The following is a 15,631-nucleotide window of genomic DNA, read 5'->3' as shown; positions in this document are numbered from 1 at the left end:
GGTTCGAGTGGGGGCGATTGTGCGAAGGTAGGGCCGCGCACCCCCCCACCCCCCCCGCAATGCGCGGAGCACCAGGGTGGCGGGCAGGCGGGCCGCTGGGGTCGTGCGGGGGCCGGCCGGCGCGTGGGGGGCCGGGGCGGGGTGAGTCACACCCGCTCGCTGCCTTTGTGCGGGCCGCGCGGCGGTGGCGGCGGAGGAGCGCGGGGAGGAGGAGCCGCGCGGGCTGCAGGATCCAGCGGCGCCTGCGTCCCCACCGGCCGAGCGCTCTGCGTGGCCGCAGGCCCCGGGAGCCGAGCGCGCGGGCCGGACATGGGGCCCTGCAGGCTCCCGAGCCCCGAGGTACCGCAGGGTGGGGCGGGGCGCGGTGCTGCGGGGAATCGGGGTCTCGCGGGGGGGGGGGTGCTCCGCAGGGGAAGGGAAAGGAGCCACGGGCCAGGTCCTGAGCCCCGCGCGCCTCCCCCAGGACGGCCCCCGACAAGGCGCCCCGTTTTCCTCCTCCGGGACGCGCTGAGAGCCGCCCCCCGCCGCCTCTCCAGCCATGGCCAACGGCGTGATCCCGCCGCCCGGGGGCGCCTCCCCCCTACCCCAGGTGATTGCGCGCGTGGGGGTGCGGGGACAGGACATGGAGGGTCCCCTTAGGAGGAGAGGGGCTGGCTCTGGCCCACCCTGGGAGCCTCCCGATGGAGCTGTGTGTGTGTGTGTGTGTGTGTGTGTGTGTGCGTGTGTGTGTGCGCGCGCGCGCGCGCGCGCGTGTGTGTAGGAGGAGAGGGTCGTTGCTGTTTTGGGGGTTCAGCGGCATCCCCATCTCTTCTTTCCACCCCCGAGTGTGGGGTGCTCTCCCACCCCTAGCCGAGGCGGTGGAAAAGACTATGCCAGCTGAAGTCTGCGGGTCCCTTACTCAGCAGCACCCCACCCTTATGAGGGCTTGCAGTTGGGGTGTTGCGGGGTGCGCTCGGGGTCGACCCTGAGCGCGCGTCATGCGCGCCCGCAGGTCCGGGTGCCCTTGGAGGAGCCCCCCCTGAGTCCCGACGCGGACGACGACGACGACGACTTGGGCAAGACCTTGGCTGTGAGCAGGTTCGGGGACCTCATCAGCAAGCCCCCGGCCTGGGACCCCGAGAAGCCCAGCCGCAGCTACAGCGAGCGGGACTTTGAGTGTGGGTAGTCCCGGGACCCGGCGTGGCGGCCCCACCACCCTCACCTTCATTGCCACATCATCTCCGTGCTCGCCACCGCCTCGGCCTCGGTCACAGTGTCATCTTGTGCGGGACTCTGTGTGTGTGTGTGGGGACGCTGCTGTGCGGGGCCACCGTGCTGTGTTAAGTCATCTTGCCTCACTCACCCCCCCCCCCCATCGCCTGTCTGTGCTCCTGCCGGGTGGTGGGAGTGGAATGGGGGGTGGAAACTGGGCCCCACATGTGAAGAGATGTAGGGAGAAGGTCCCCAATTTACCCCCCTTCAGGACTCTGCAGGCCTGGGCCGCCCCCCTCTCTCTCTATTCCTGCTCTGGCACCCCAGCCTCTGCCCTCCAGGTGTCCCCATCTCCTGCCCTTCCAGGATGTCAGGAATAGGGGAGCCTGGTATGGGGGTGGGGGCTCCTTGCCCTAGAGGAAAGACCAGTGCCCTCTTTGAGCTTGAGCTAGAATAGGTGTGTGCCCCTAGTGGGACGGGGCCTGGGGGACCCCCCCAACCACATCTCCTGCACCCCCAGTTCACCGGCACACATCTCACCACACCCACCACCCACTCTCTGCGCGCCTGCCTCCACCGCACAAGTTTCGGCGGCTGCCCCCCACCTCCGCCCGACAAATCAAGAGAGAAGAGGAAGAAGGAGAAAAACATCTGCGCCCCCTTCTGAAGGGACACCCCCCATCCAGGAAGAGGGGGGAGCAGGAGGGGAGGAAGAGGAAGAGGAGGAGGAAGAGGAAGGGGAATCTGAGGAAGCTGAGCCCACAGAGCCCCCCGCCCCAGGCTCACCACCCAAAGCCAAGGTGGGGGTCTGCTCTGGGCTGAGAAAAGGGTAGTGGAGGGGTGGTGGGCATAGTGTGGGCAGGGTCCCATGTCTGTTCTCTTCTGCCCACAGTTCTCCATTGGCAGTGATGAGGATGACAGTCCCGGGGTCTCCGGGATGGCCGCCCCTCCTCGGCCCCCAGTCCCTAGGGTTCCCCGGGCCAATGGCAGCCCCCAACTCCCAGCCAGGTATTGCCCTTGGTGCAGCAGAGGGAAGATGGGGGTGGGCTGTGAGAGACAAGTGGAGACCTTCAAGGGGAGGATGGACTGTGAGTCTGGGAGACATGGGGGAGGGGACAGTTGGGATGCTGAGGAACAGGAGAGGGAAGATGCTGGGGCCATGCAGGAGCAAGGACCCACCTGCAGACCTGGTCCATCTCCGCTGGGGTCCCAAGTCAGGGCAAAGGCCTCCCCACCCGTTGTCTCTGCAGCTCCCCCAGCCCCCGGGCCCGGACCTCCCGGCTGACTGGAGACAGGAGCCGGGCCTGGAGCCCATCTGCCAGCTATGACTTGCGGGAGCGGCTGTGCCCGGGGAGTGCCCTGGGCAGCCTCGGAGGCCCCGAGCAGCAGGTGCCAACAGATGAGGCGGAAGCTCAGATGTTGGGGTCAGCAGACTTGGACGACATGAAGAGTGAGTGGGACCCTCCAGCAAGTACTCCCTGAGCTGGGACCCTCTGTGGCCGCTGGGACTCACATCTGACCCTTGCAGTGCAAACCCTGAAATATCCCTTGTGACACCTCTGCCCTGATTCCACCCTGAGTCACCCCCGGAACAGAGCAGCTCCAACTGGGTGTCAGAGACTGGTCCTCTTCCCTTGTCCTCACGGCTGCCCGGTGTGAGGCGCTGGGCCAGTCTCCTTCCCTCCTACACCCAACGCACCCGGCTGTGATCCGGGCACATTCTTTCCGGCTTATCAGTGCCCTGGTCTCTGTGCCACCTGTCATCACCCACAGGGGCTCTATGCCCAGGCCAGGGGCATCACGGACCCCGCCCTCCTCCCTTTGGAACCAGTGTGTGGGCGGGCTTGGTGCTCAGGACGTCATGGAAAGTGGCCAGGGCCTGAGGGACAGGGACAAGAACAATCCGATGGCAGCAGGATGGGGCATGGGGGTAGGAACAGAGGGAGGGTGTGTTTACCGATGGGGGTGAGATGGGGGGGGGAATAGCAGCAGGGAGCAAGCCTAGTGGGAGCCCATTGCCAGCTCTGTGTGGACCAAGACTACTTCTGTCACTTGGGGTCTGTCTGGGGCGTGAAGGGGTGTCCTGGCTATAGGGGGAATATATGAGTACCAATGGAGCCCCAGGCCCCCAAGTTGCCAGGCTCAGAGGGCACCCCCGCCTCTAGCTCCAGTGGTTCTCTGGTCTCAGAGGACTTGGGCATGTTGGTGCTAGGCCCGGAGGACTGTGATCTGTGGGAGACCAACAGGGCTCAACTGAGCTCCATGGTGGGGGAACCAGTTGGTGAGTGAGCCAGATACTGGCTTGGAAGGGGCGGCTGGGGAGGGGCTGTGCTGGATGTGTCTGGGGCTGGAGGGGACACAGGGAAAGCTCTGGAGCCTTGAGGCCTAGCCCTTCAGTGTCAGAGTCATTCACACTGAGTGAAGGCCAGTGGCCATGGCAAGAGCTGTGACCGAGTGTGAGAGGTCGGCCTCACAGCTGTGACTTTGGCAATGACTCTGCTACTCGGTAGATCTCAGTCATTGATTTGCAGAGTGTGGGACACAGCCATGCTCATGGATCACTCCTGGTGGGGATTGGGGGACTCTGTGTGGTGTCAGGGATTGAACCAGGGTTGACTGCATGCCAGGCCTTAACCCCATACGATCTCTCCAACCTGGACTCAGCCTTTTCACCTATGAGTTGGGCTGGTTAGAGTCGGTGCTATCCTCTCCTCTTACTAGTAACACATCTGGGCAGAGCGGGGAGGACAGGAGGGACTGACCAGCTCCCCCTGCCCTCCCCTCCCCTCCCCAATCTGTCTTCTCTGACCACCAAGCCCACCTTCTTGGCAGGTCCACCGCTAGAAGACAACCCTGGTGTGGCGCCGGCATCCTCGTGAAGAAACCATCAAGGACACAGGGCGGGTAGAGGCAGCCCCGGCCTAGCCCCCATCCTGCGCAGGAAGAAGAAGAAGAAGAAGTTGGGACCGGAGGCCTCATGAGGTACCGCACTGGCAGGCACTGAGCCTGTGGCTTCCTTGGCCCTTGTACCCTTCCTTCCTTGTGCCCATGCCCTGATGTCCGGCCACTCAGATTCCCTGGGAGGGAGATCTTCGGCCCGGCGGCTCCCCTGCTTCACCAGGGCACCCACCCAGGTGTTTCGTGGAGCTGAACGAGCTGATGCTGGACCGCAGCCAGGAGCCGCACTGGCGGGAGACGGCGCGCTGGATCAAGTTCGAGGAGGACGTGGAGGAGGAGACGGAGCGCTGGGGGAAGCCGCATGTGGCCTCGCTGTCTTTCCGTAGCCTGCTGGAGCTCCGCAGGACCATCGCCCACGGTAGGGCCAGCGGGTGGACCTGGGGCTCCCATCTTCACTGGCCTGTTCACACCCATGGGGCTCCTGCAGGAGTCCTGAGCCCCAGCAGTGTCCTGCTGTCCCATTGTCACATCAGTCATAATTCTGTGCCCAGTCAGTGCCACTGGGGCTTGGCTCTGTACTCAGGCCAGAGGAGTCCATTGGCCAACAACTTTGTCTTCTGGGTTTGGGGAGCCCCTATGGGCTGGGTATTGGGTACACTGTCTGCCTGTGTGTGTTGAACACAAGCTGGCCAGTTCTGTGCCTGCCCTGGGGGAATCAGGTGATGGTTTGTTGGTTTGGGGCCACACTCTGCAGTGCTCAGGGGTTAATCATGGCTCTGCTGTCAGGAATTACTCCTGGCAGGTTTGGGGACCATATAGGATGCTGGGGATTGAACCTGGCTCAGTCATGTACTAGGCAAGCACCCTAACTACTGTATCATCTCTGACCTGGCACTAGGTGACTTGGAAGGGATAATTTTAATCCACCTGACGGGCTTGTGTCCTCTCCTTTGGCTGCACCCGCAGGAGCTGCCCTCCTAGACCTGGAGCAGACTACGTTGCCTGGCATTGCACATCTCGTGGTGGAGACCATGATTGTGTCTGATCAGATCCGGCCTGAGGACAGAGCCAGTGTCCTGCGAACGCTGCTGCTCAAACACAGGTCAGACTGGGGTGCCAGGAGGTTTCTGGGGGCAGCTCCAGACCGAAAACATCTGCCTCCACTTCATTGCCCCACATGATGTAGACCCTCCCTTCTCATTCCTCCCGGAACTCACCACTCCATGCCTATCTTTCTCACGAGGGTGTCTCTCCCTGTTTCCTGCAGTCACCCCAATGATGACAAGGACATCGGCTTCTTTCCCCGCAACCCGTCCAGCTCCAGTGTAAACTCGGTCCTGGGGAACCATCACCCAACCCCCAGCCATGGTCCTGATGGTGTGGTGCCCACCATGGTTGACGATGTGGGGGAGCCTGCCCCGCTCTGGCCACATGACCCTGACTCCAAGGAGGTCAGTGACCACCCCCCATGACCAGGGTTGGGCTAGGGTTGAGGGGTCTCAGATGGCCTCTGGTTTCAGGGGAGGTGCCAGAAAGTGTCCTAGAGAGGCTGAGGAAGGTGGGGACCTAGTACCATATTGGCCTGTGGGGTTTTGTCACTATTTTTATTTGTTTATTTCTTCTTCTTCTTCTTCTTCTTCTTCTTCTTCTTCTTCTTCTTCTTCTTCTTCTTCTTCTTCTTCTTCTTCTTCTTCTTCTTCTTCCTTTTTCTTCTTCTTCTTCTTCTTATTCTTCTTCTTCTTCTTCTTCCTTTTTCTTCTTCTTCTTCTTCTTCTTCTTTTTCTTCCTTTTTCTTCTTCTTCTTCGTCTTCTTCGTCTTCTTCTTCGTCTTCTTCTTCTTCGTCTTCTTCTTCTTCTTCTACTTCTTCTTCTCCTTCTCCTCCTCCTCCTCCTCCTCCTCCCCCCTTCCTCCTCCTCCCCCCTCTTCCTCATCCTCCTCCTCCCCCCCTCTTCCTCATCCTCCTCCTCCTCCTCTTCTTCTTCTTCTTCTTCTTCTTCTTCTTCTTCTTCTTCTTCTTCTTCTTCTTCTTCTTCTTCTTCTTCTTCGTTTTTTGGGCCATACCTAATGGTGCTCAGGAGTTACTCCTGGCAAAGCACTCAGAAATCGCTCCTGGCAGGCTCGAGGGACCATATGGGATGCCAGGAATAGAATTCGGGTCTGTCCCGGGTTGGCTACCGTTGTGCTATCACTGGCCCCTCTTTCTTGATTTTTTGGGGCCACACCCATGATGCTCTGGGGTTACTCCAGGCTCTGTTCTCAGGAATCACTTCTGGCAAGACTCAGGGTACTGGGGATTGAACTGGGGTTTGCCGCATGCAAGGCAAACACCTCACACACTGTTACTGTTGCTTTGTTTCTCTTTTCACTGTTTTTAACTGTTTATTTTGGGGGTTCTCCAGCAGTGCTTAGGGCACCTGGGGTGGTCATTCTTAGTCATCCAGTCAGTGAGCAGGGCTAATAGTTCAGTGCTTGGTCTTACTATTGCTGAGGTGCTAGGGGCCCCCAGGACCACTGTAGCAGTGCTGTGGAGGAGTGCTCATTGTTTTGGGATAGGGGTCTCAAACTTTTTCAACAGGTGGCCAATTCACTGTCCCTCAGACCATTGGAGGGCCAGATTATAGTGAAAAAAATGAACAAATTCCTATGTTCATGTACATGTACATGTCTTATTATGAAATAATAAAAAACAAAATGGGAACACATACAATATTTAAAATTAAGAACAAGGAAAGTTAAATCAACAAACTTACCAGTATTTCAATGGGAACTATGGGCCTATTTTTGGTGGGTCTAGTTTGTGGACCCCTGCCCGAGACTAAGAGGAGGAATCGAGAGACAGAGAGAAAAAGGGGAGTTGGATAGTTGGCGCACATTAGCATGTATGCACCATGGACCCCTAGGATGAGTAAACTAATAAGCAGGACAGGCAGAAATGGCAAAAACACCTGGAGAACTGGATAAATGTCCTCAGATCGCCACAGTTTGAGCAGATCCCTGGCCTTGGGTATCAAACTTGGGGTCATATACATGCCAGAAGGTATTCCAGTCTTAGAGCTCTCTCCCTATTGCTGCCTGTGGGTTTTTAGGAGACATTTCAAAGGGTCTATGGCAGGGGTGGCGAACAAGTTCGACACAAAGAACCAAAATTTTAAACTGTGAGGGTCAGAGAGCCACACCACACAGTGACCTGCCAAAACAGACAAACACTCACACAAAAACATATAATTTTAACAATAATATATTAAACACATAAGAGGCAAAAAGCCGCATTCATTTTGGCCGGGAGCTACATGTGGCTTGAGAGCCACATGTTTGCTACCACTGGCCTATGGTCTGGAGAAATAGTCCTCTGCGAGCCGCTTAACAAGAAAGACTCTGGTGGTTAGGAGGGGGCCTTTTGGTCAGGTCCTTCCCCTGGGGCAGAACACAGAGTCCAGGGCTGGGTGGGGTAGGCGGCTTGCCCTGTCCTCTGGCCTGGGTCCCAGCCCTATTCCAGTTCTGCGTCCTCAGAGGCCCCTGCACATGCCCGGGGGAGACGCTCACCGGGGGAAAAGCCTGAAGCTGTTGGAGAAGATCCCGGAAGATGCTGAAGCGACCGTCGTGCTTGTGGGTACGGGGGTGGGGTGTACATGGGGGCTAGGGTCCACTTTAGTGCTCGGGGCTCTATCCCTGCTTGTGCTCATAACCTGTTTTGCCTCCAGCTCTTTTCCCCTATTACTCAGCCTGCGCACCCCCAGCTTTCTGCTGTCTTGGACTGTAGAATTAGGAAAAAAACACACTTTCCATCAGACCTTCATGGAAGATTGTTACAAACAGGAAAAAAGAAGCAGAGTGTTCCTTTAAAAAAAAAAAGGTTTTGTTTGAGGGCAAGAGAGATAGTACAGCAGGTAAAGTGCTTGCCTTGCATACAGCTGACATGGGTTTGAATCCCAAGCATACCAGGAGTGATTCCTGAGAACAGACCAGCTCCCTGAGCACTGCCAGGTGTGGCCCCACCCTAATTTTATTTTTCCTACACCCATCAATGCTCAGGGGTTACTCCTGGCTCTGCACTCAGGGATCACTCTTGGCACTGCTCATAGGAGCTAGGAATTGAACCCAGGTCAGCATGCCCTGCCCACTGTACTATCTCTCTGCTCCAAATAGTGCTCCTTTAGATTGGGGATTGTCTCTCCTATCCTCTCTTCTCCCTGCCCTTCCCCTGCCCGTCCCTCTCTTCCCCTGCCTTTCCTCCCTGCCCCTGCCCTCTCTTACTCTTCTCTCTTCCTTCTCTCCCCTCATAGGCAGTACTTGGTAACTTTAGCTCTGTGCTTGGGAGTCGTCCCTGGCAGTGCTCAAACCCTGCTTCTTGCATGCAGAGCCTGCGCATAGCCCTTCCGAGCATTTTCTCTTGCCCTAGCGGGGGCTCCTTGATTGCGGTGCACAATCTGCTCAAATGTACCTGTCCTGCCCTCTTGCTGCTGGCAGCCCAGCACCTGTGCTCCTCTACCCACAGGCTGCGTGCCTTTCCTGGAGCAGCCTGCAGCTGCCTTCGTGCGCCTAAGCGAGGCAGTGCTCCTGGAGTCCGTGCTCGAGGTCCCGGTGCCCGTGCGCTTCCTCTTTGTCATGCTCGGGCCTAGCCACACCAGCACCGACTACCATGAGCTGGGCCGCTCCATCGCCACCCTCATGTCTGATAAGGTGGGTATGGCAAGGCATGCTCTGCTGCGTTTCTTTCCCTCCTGTGGTGGTTGGGTACAGACTGTGCTCTGGGGTGTGGGATGAGGGGAGAAAAGGGAGAGCTGGACTGGACTGGGGGAAGTGAATACAATGTTTTGGGTTTTTGTTTTTGTTTTTTGGGGCCATACCCGGTGACACTCAGGGGTTACTCCTGGCTATGTGATTAGGAATCGCTCCTGGCTTGGGGGACCATATGGGATGCTGGGGGATTGAACCACGGCCCGTCCTAGGCTAGCATGGGCTAAGCAGACGCCTTACCGCTTGTGCCACCGCTCCAGCCCCAATGAATACAATGTTTGATAGAGGCTGAACCCCAGGTTTGGGAGGTGACTGAGAAGCATTGGGGCTCTCCATCTTGGTTCTCACTTCTCCCAGACTGGCCTGTAGTTGGGTGATGTTGGAAATAGAACCTGGAGCTGTCCAGGCTGCACTGGATGGCCTGGAGGCCCCAAGGCACAGACTGGGTGGAGGCTGATTGCTGGGGCTGCTTTTGGGGCTCAGGGATCTACCTGGACCAACTGTGTCTGTGCCTCTCCTTACCCTCTCCCCGCAGCTGTTCCATGAGGCGGCCTACCAGGCAGATGACCGGCAAGACCTACTGAGTGCCATCAGTGAGTTCCTGGATGGCAGCATTGTCATCCCGCCATCCGAGGTGGAGGGCCGAGACCTGCTGCGCTCTGTGGCCGCCTTCCAGCGTGAACTGCTCCGAAAGCGGCGAGAGCGTGAGCAGAACAAGGCGGAGGTGACCACACAGGGAGGCTACACGGCCCCTGGGAAAGGTCAGTGGGCATGGAGCCCCCATCATGCCTGGCCCCCACTCCACCCTGATGTGTCATCTCTGTGCCTCATCCTGGTGAGGGGAACGGGGTGAGGGGCTCATCCTATGTTCCAGCAGCTTTTTGCTCCCCCAGAACTGTCTATGGAAATGGGGGGCACCGAGCCACCCCCCGAAGATGACCCCCTGCTGCGGACTGGCTCGGTGTTTGGGGGGCTCATCCGGGATGTGAAGCGCCGGTACCCCCGCTACCCAAGCGACCTGCGGGATGCACTGCACTCGCAGTGCCTGGCTGCCGTCCTCTTCATCTACTTTGCTGCCCTGAGCCCAGCCATCACTTTCGGGGGGCTGCTCGGTGAGAGGCCATTAGGGGAGGGCCAGGGGTCACCTTTGGGTGAGGAAGTGAATTAGGGGCTCAGTATCTCTGGTCTTTGGGGCTGGAGGGTCGCGTGTGCACCTTGGGGGTGGCTGGGGGAAGGCACCCAGGGGGGTCATGTGTTCTAAGTAAAAAGTGAAGCTGGCCAGGAGGCGGGGCCCAGCCTGGGGGAGCTGTGGAGCCATAAGTGTCCCTGGCCCCCAGGGGAGAAGACCGAGGGACTGATGGGTGTGTCGGAGCTGATCGTGTCCACCGCAGTGCTTGGTGTGATCTTCTCGCTGCTGGGGGCACAGCCGCTGCTGGTGGTCGGCTTTTCGGGACCTTTGCTGGTCTTCGAAGAAGCCTTCTTCAAGGTGACTATGACCCGCCCCTCCCTGGGTCACCAGCTCCCACCTCTTCTGCCATCCCTTCCAGGGGTCACCCACACCCATCTTATCTTTCAGCCCGCTTTGGCCCCTCAGTCTCATGCACCCCCTATTGTGCCCAGGGCAGAGCCTTTCCCCTACCACGTGCCATCTCTGTGCCTCATCCTTGTAAGGGGAATGGGGTAAGGGGTTCACCCTGTGTTCCAGCAACCCTTTGCTCCCCCAGAGTTGTTTATGGAAATGGGAGGCACCGAGCCAGCCCCACAAGATGGCCCCCTGCTGTGAAGTGGCTTGGTATTTGGGGGGTTAATTTGGGCTCATCCCTCTTGCCTGCAGTTTTGTCGAGCCCAGGACCTGGAGTACCTGACAGGCCGCGTGTGGGTGGGCCTGTGGCTGGTGGTCTTTGTGCTGGCGCTGGTGGCAGCCGAGGGCAGCTTCCTGGTGCGCTACATCTCCCCTTTCACCCAGGAGATCTTCGCCTTCCTCATCTCGCTCATCTTCATCTACGAGACCTTCCACAAGCTCTACAAGGTGGGGTCCAGAGGGCATGGGAGGACAGAGGGCACAAGGGGGCAGGGGGTGCCATGGGCTCAGCTGATGGGCGGGGGTCAGACCCGAGGGGATTGATCAGTACCTCAGGTTCCCCCGTGAGAGGGGGTACTGTAAGATTGCAACTTGGGTCCTGGGGCCACCTCTGGAAGTAGGAGGTAGGGGTGAGAGTATGTGTCTGCAGGTGTGTGTATGTGTAAGGTGATGCGTAGGTCTGCAGTTCTGCAGGGAATATAGAGTTCTATGTGCATGTGCTTGCATGTGCGTCTGTGTGGGCACATGTCTGAACACACATGTTTTGCATGTATGCATGCGTACGTATGTACCTGCATGTGCATGTGTGTGTATACCTGGTGAGTGATCTGCCCCCTGTCACACACAGGTGTTCATGGAGCACCCACTGCTGCCATTCTACCCCCCTGAGGGGATTCTGGAGGTGGGGCTCGAGTTGAATGCGAGTGCTCTGCCTCCTACCGAGGGCCCCCCAGGCCCCAGGAACCAGCCCAATACAGCCCTGTTGTCCCTCATCCTCATGCTGGGCACCTTCCTCATCGCCTTCTTCCTTCGAAAGTTCAGGAACAGCCGCTTCCTGGGTGGCAAGGTGTGAGCGGCGGGATAGAGGCTGGGTGGCTTCCAGGGCCTCCTTGGGAGCTGTCTGGGTTGACTCCTCGCCACCTGCCCTGGATCTTAGCCAGCAGGTCTGTCAGCTGGGTCACAGTCTAGGGACGCTGACCAAGGAGAGGAGCGCTATGGGGTCATTTATTTTTATTTTGGGATTTGAGGTCAGACCTACTTGGGGGTGGGGCTTCTCTACTCAGAGAACCCTGCAATGCCGGGGAACAAACCTGGGCCTCTGCATGCTGAGCATCTCCCTGGCCCACATGGTGTGTAGAGAGACCCCAGAGTCTGGGGCAACTCTGCTGACTTCGCTGCCCCCTTTCGCCCAGGCTCGCCGCATCATCGGGGATTTTGGTATTCCCATCTCCATTCTGGTGATGGTTCTGGTGGATTACTCCGTCACCGACACCTACACACAGGTGAGGTCCACCGCCACAGCCTTCCTACCTGGTCCCACATGGGGGTCAGTACTATGGAGGTTATTGTGGCTTCTTAGTCTGGATTCTGTGGGGACAGGAGAGTCCTTAGGGACAAGGAAGCTGTCATTTCCCAACTTTGTGCATGCCTGAAGTATTCCAAAGTCCTAGTGGGGTGTGCAGAAGCAGCTGTGTGTAGGAAGTGGGACAGCTATGTCTCTAAGCCTTGTCTCTTTTCCTGTCCTGCAGAAGCTGACAGTACCCACGGGGCTCTCAGTGACCTCTCCCCAGAAGCGCACATGGTTCATCCCGCCCCTGGGCAGTGCCCGACCTTTCCCGCCCTGGATGATGGTGGCAGCCGCTGTCCCCGCACTCCTAGTCCTCATCCTGATCTTTATGGAGACACAGATCACTGCGTGAGAGGGCAGGAGTTATGGGAGGATGGAGTGGGATTTTCCTATCATGCTTTGTTTGGGGCTGTGCATGATCAGCACCTGCTGGCACTGCCCTGTCGCCATGGTGTTACTGTACCCTAGAATGAGCAGGCCCTGGTTCAAGTACAGCATGGTGAGGTTGAGACCTTCCTTCCTCCCTCCCTCCCTCCCTCCCTCCCTCCCTCCCTCCCTCCCTCCCTCCCTCCCTCCCTCCCTCCCTCCCTCCCTCCCTCCCTTCCTTCCTCCCTCCCTCCCTCCCTCCCTCCCTCCCTTCCTTCCTCCCTTCTTTCCTCCCTCCCTCCCTTCTTTCCTCCCTCCCTCCCTCCCTTTCTTCCTTCTTTCCTACCATATTGGATGCAGAATCTGGGTTGGCTTGTGAAAAGCAAGTGAATGAAAAGCAAGTGCATGCTGTACTAACTTTCTGGCAACTGTGCAGTGGTATTCATATCTGCAGTATGAGTCTCAGGTTCCAGGCTGCTTGAGTGTGATTGGGGACAGGAGTGGGGAGAAGGAAGCTGGCAGGTGGTAGGGAATGGGGCCTGCATCCGCAGCTCTGCTCTGCCATGGCTCCTCTACCTGCAGCCTCATCGTCAGCCAGAAGGCCCGGAGGCTGCTCAAGGGCTCCGGCTTCCACCTTGATCTGCTTCTCATTGGCTCCCTGGGTGGCCTCTGTGGGCTTTTTGGGCTGCCCTGGCTCACGGCTGCCACCGTGCGCTCTGTCACCCATGTGAACGCGCTGACCGTCATGCGCACGGCCATCGCACCTGGCGACAAGCCCCAGATCCAGGAGGTGCGGGAGCAGCGTGTGACAGGCGTGCTCATCGCCAGCCTTGTGGGTGAGAGTGGGCCCCTGGGGTGCTGGGGGGTGAAGTGGGGTACCAGCACGCAACACCTGCACAGTGCAGCTCTTTGCGCCATCTACTAGACTTTGAAACCTGCCTCTGCAGGTTTCAGGGATTTCAGTCTGTCCGGGTTGCTCCTAATCTCCAGATCCAGTGGGGGGACTTTTCCCTGACACCCCCCTACTCTCCTTTTCCTGTTCCCCCTCCTGCTCTGCCTTCTTTCCTTCATAGTAGTGGGAACAGCTGCACGATGAGTGGCCTGTCCAATAACTTGGGGGTTATTGGCTTGTGTCCCCTCCAGGCCTGTCCATCGTCATGGGTGCCGTGCTGCGCCGGATCCCACTGGCAGTGCTCTTTGGCATTTTCCTGTACATGGGGGTCACGTCTTTGTCCGGTATCCAGCTGTCCCAGCGCCTGCTGCTCATCCTCATGCCCGCCAAGCACCACCCTGAGCAGCCATATGTGACCAAGGTGAAAGCAGAGAGCCTGGAGTGGGGATCGTGGTAGATTTAAGAGCCCCTGGGTGAAAATAGATGGGATGATGACAAAGTAGATGCTGGGTGGTGGGTAGAGGAGTCTCTGGCAGGGGTACTGAGTGAGCAGTCTGCCACCCGCAGGTGAAGACGTGGCGGATGCATTTGTTCACCTGCATTCAGCTGGGCTGTATCGCGTTGCTCTGGGTGGTCAAGTCCACAGCAGCCTCACTGGCCTTCCCCTTCCTGCTGCTGCTCACCGTGCCTCTGAGGCGCTGCCTCCTGCCCCGGCTCTTCCAGGAACGGGAGCTGCAGGCGGTAAGGGCCACACACTACGGGCAGTGTCCAAACTATGTTAGGGGGACCTAGGTTCCTGCTGTTGCTGAACCCCTTTTGGTGGTACAGCTCCTCCTCTGTCCTAGTACTAGAATAGATTCTACTTGATAGGTTTGTAGTGAGGATTGGAGAGTCACACAGGTCATTGGTTTGGTGGGAGGTAAGTGCTGGACTCCTGTGAAGGAGAGCTGTCCGGACCCCCAAACATAAACACAGTGAGGTAGTGAAATCTGTCCTAAACTCTGTGCTTGTCAGTTTCAGGTCAGGATTTGTTTTTGTTTGCTTTTATTTTGGGACCATACCTGGCAGTGCTCAGGGCTTATTCCTGGCTCTGTGCTTAGGGATCACTCCTGGCAGTGCCTGGGAGACCAGAGGTAGTTAGTGTTGGGGAAAGAACCCAGGTCTGTTGTGTGCAAGGCAAACACCTTATCCACAATATTAACATTCCAGCCCTATGCAATATCTTTGCAAAGCAGTCACACAGCCCATGCAGATGCGGTGGTGCAGCTCTGGCAGTATTCCGAGGCAGTAGCTACTAGAGATTTTTATTTTCTCAAAGTGCCAGTGGGGCTCCAGAGATTTGCACAGTGGGTAAAGCATTTGCCTTGCCCATGCCTCTCTCAGTCCTATCCCTGGCAAGGCATATGATCATCTGTATGCAACCGGAGTGAACTCTGAGCAAAGAACCAGGAGTAAACTTCAGGGGTTAGCCTCAACCTCCTTCCCCCAAGTAAAAAGATGAAAACTAAAAGTTCTAATATGCTAAGGTTCGGGGGGACTTGAAGTTTTGGTTTCTGGAAATGCTTCTTACCCTTTATTAAATTACGTGCTATTTTGGTTTTGGGACCATACCCAGTGATGCTCAGGTTCTGGGCTCTGTACTCAGGAATTACTCCTGGTAGTGCTTGGGGAACCATATGGGATTCTGGGGATTGAGCCAGAATTTCTGGTTTCTGGGCAAGCCATGTGTAAGGCGAGCACCTTTTCAGCTATACTATTGCTCTGGCCGCATCATGGATTACTTGAACCTGAGCTCATTGCAGACTGAGGCCAGGCCCTGTGTGGGAGCAATGAGGGATAATGGGGCGGGGTACCCCTGCCTTGCCCCGCCACTCTGTTCCCTTCTACAGCTGGACTCGGAAGATGCTGAACCAAATTTTGATGAGGATGGCCAGGATGAATACAACGAGCTGCACATGCCCGTGTGACCCTGGAACGACCCCTCCTAGAAAACCCTCCACAGTGTTGGACACCTGGCCCACCTGGTGGGCTTTTCACAATCCAGAGACATGCCTGGAACAGCTACCAATGCCACGGCTAGGGAGCCCCCACTCATGATGGGGTGCCCACCTGTCACCATCCAGACCGGCACAGGCTTTGAGCTCATTATAACCACACTCCTTGTCTCGTGTCTGCTTCACTTTCTTGGGTCCATTTCTGGCTGACCAGGGGACTCACCACTTCTAGGGAAGGGTGTGAAGTCCAGACAGAGGCCTCTGGAGGGAGAAGGAGCAAACCATAGAAGACCAGAGCATAGAAGGTTGAAGCTGGGCTTTATCATCACCCCTTCATGCACTCACATAGACAACTGAAAGACAGTGTGGATGTGTGTGTGTAGGGAGGACGCTACAAAGGAAT

At 57.6% G+C, this 15,631-nt stretch overlaps 1 protein-coding gene across 1 annotated transcript; it reads left to right on the top strand.

Moving 5' to 3' along the window:
* Positions 1-225: 225 nt before the first annotated feature.
* SLC4A3 (solute carrier family 4 member 3) lies at positions 226-15,404 on the top strand. Its single transcript, XM_049768298.1, is given in 25 exon segments — positions 226-339; positions 464-589; positions 992-1,157; positions 1,712-1,824; positions 1,827-1,991; positions 2,084-2,199; positions 2,442-2,641; positions 4,024-4,154; positions 4,156-4,178; positions 4,326-4,507; positions 5,056-5,191; positions 5,357-5,540; positions 7,601-7,700; positions 8,586-8,770; positions 9,363-9,588; positions 9,721-9,939; positions 10,165-10,313; positions 10,662-10,856; positions 11,257-11,475; positions 11,822-11,911; positions 12,158-12,324; positions 12,925-13,178; positions 13,486-13,655; positions 13,802-13,975; positions 15,124-15,404. Coding segments are annotated over 24 exon segments (3,693 nt in total). The 5' UTR covers positions 226-339; positions 464-538; the 3' UTR covers positions 15,202-15,404.
* Positions 15,405-15,631: the final 227 nt, after the last annotated feature.

The sequence above is a fragment of the Suncus etruscus genome, chromosome 2, assembly GCF_024139225.1.
Source record: "Suncus etruscus isolate mSunEtr1 chromosome 2, mSunEtr1.pri.cur, whole genome shotgun sequence".
Lineage (NCBI taxonomy): Eukaryota > Metazoa > Chordata > Mammalia > Eulipotyphla > Soricidae > Suncus > Suncus etruscus.
This window is presented reverse-complemented; position numbering and strand designations above follow the sequence as displayed.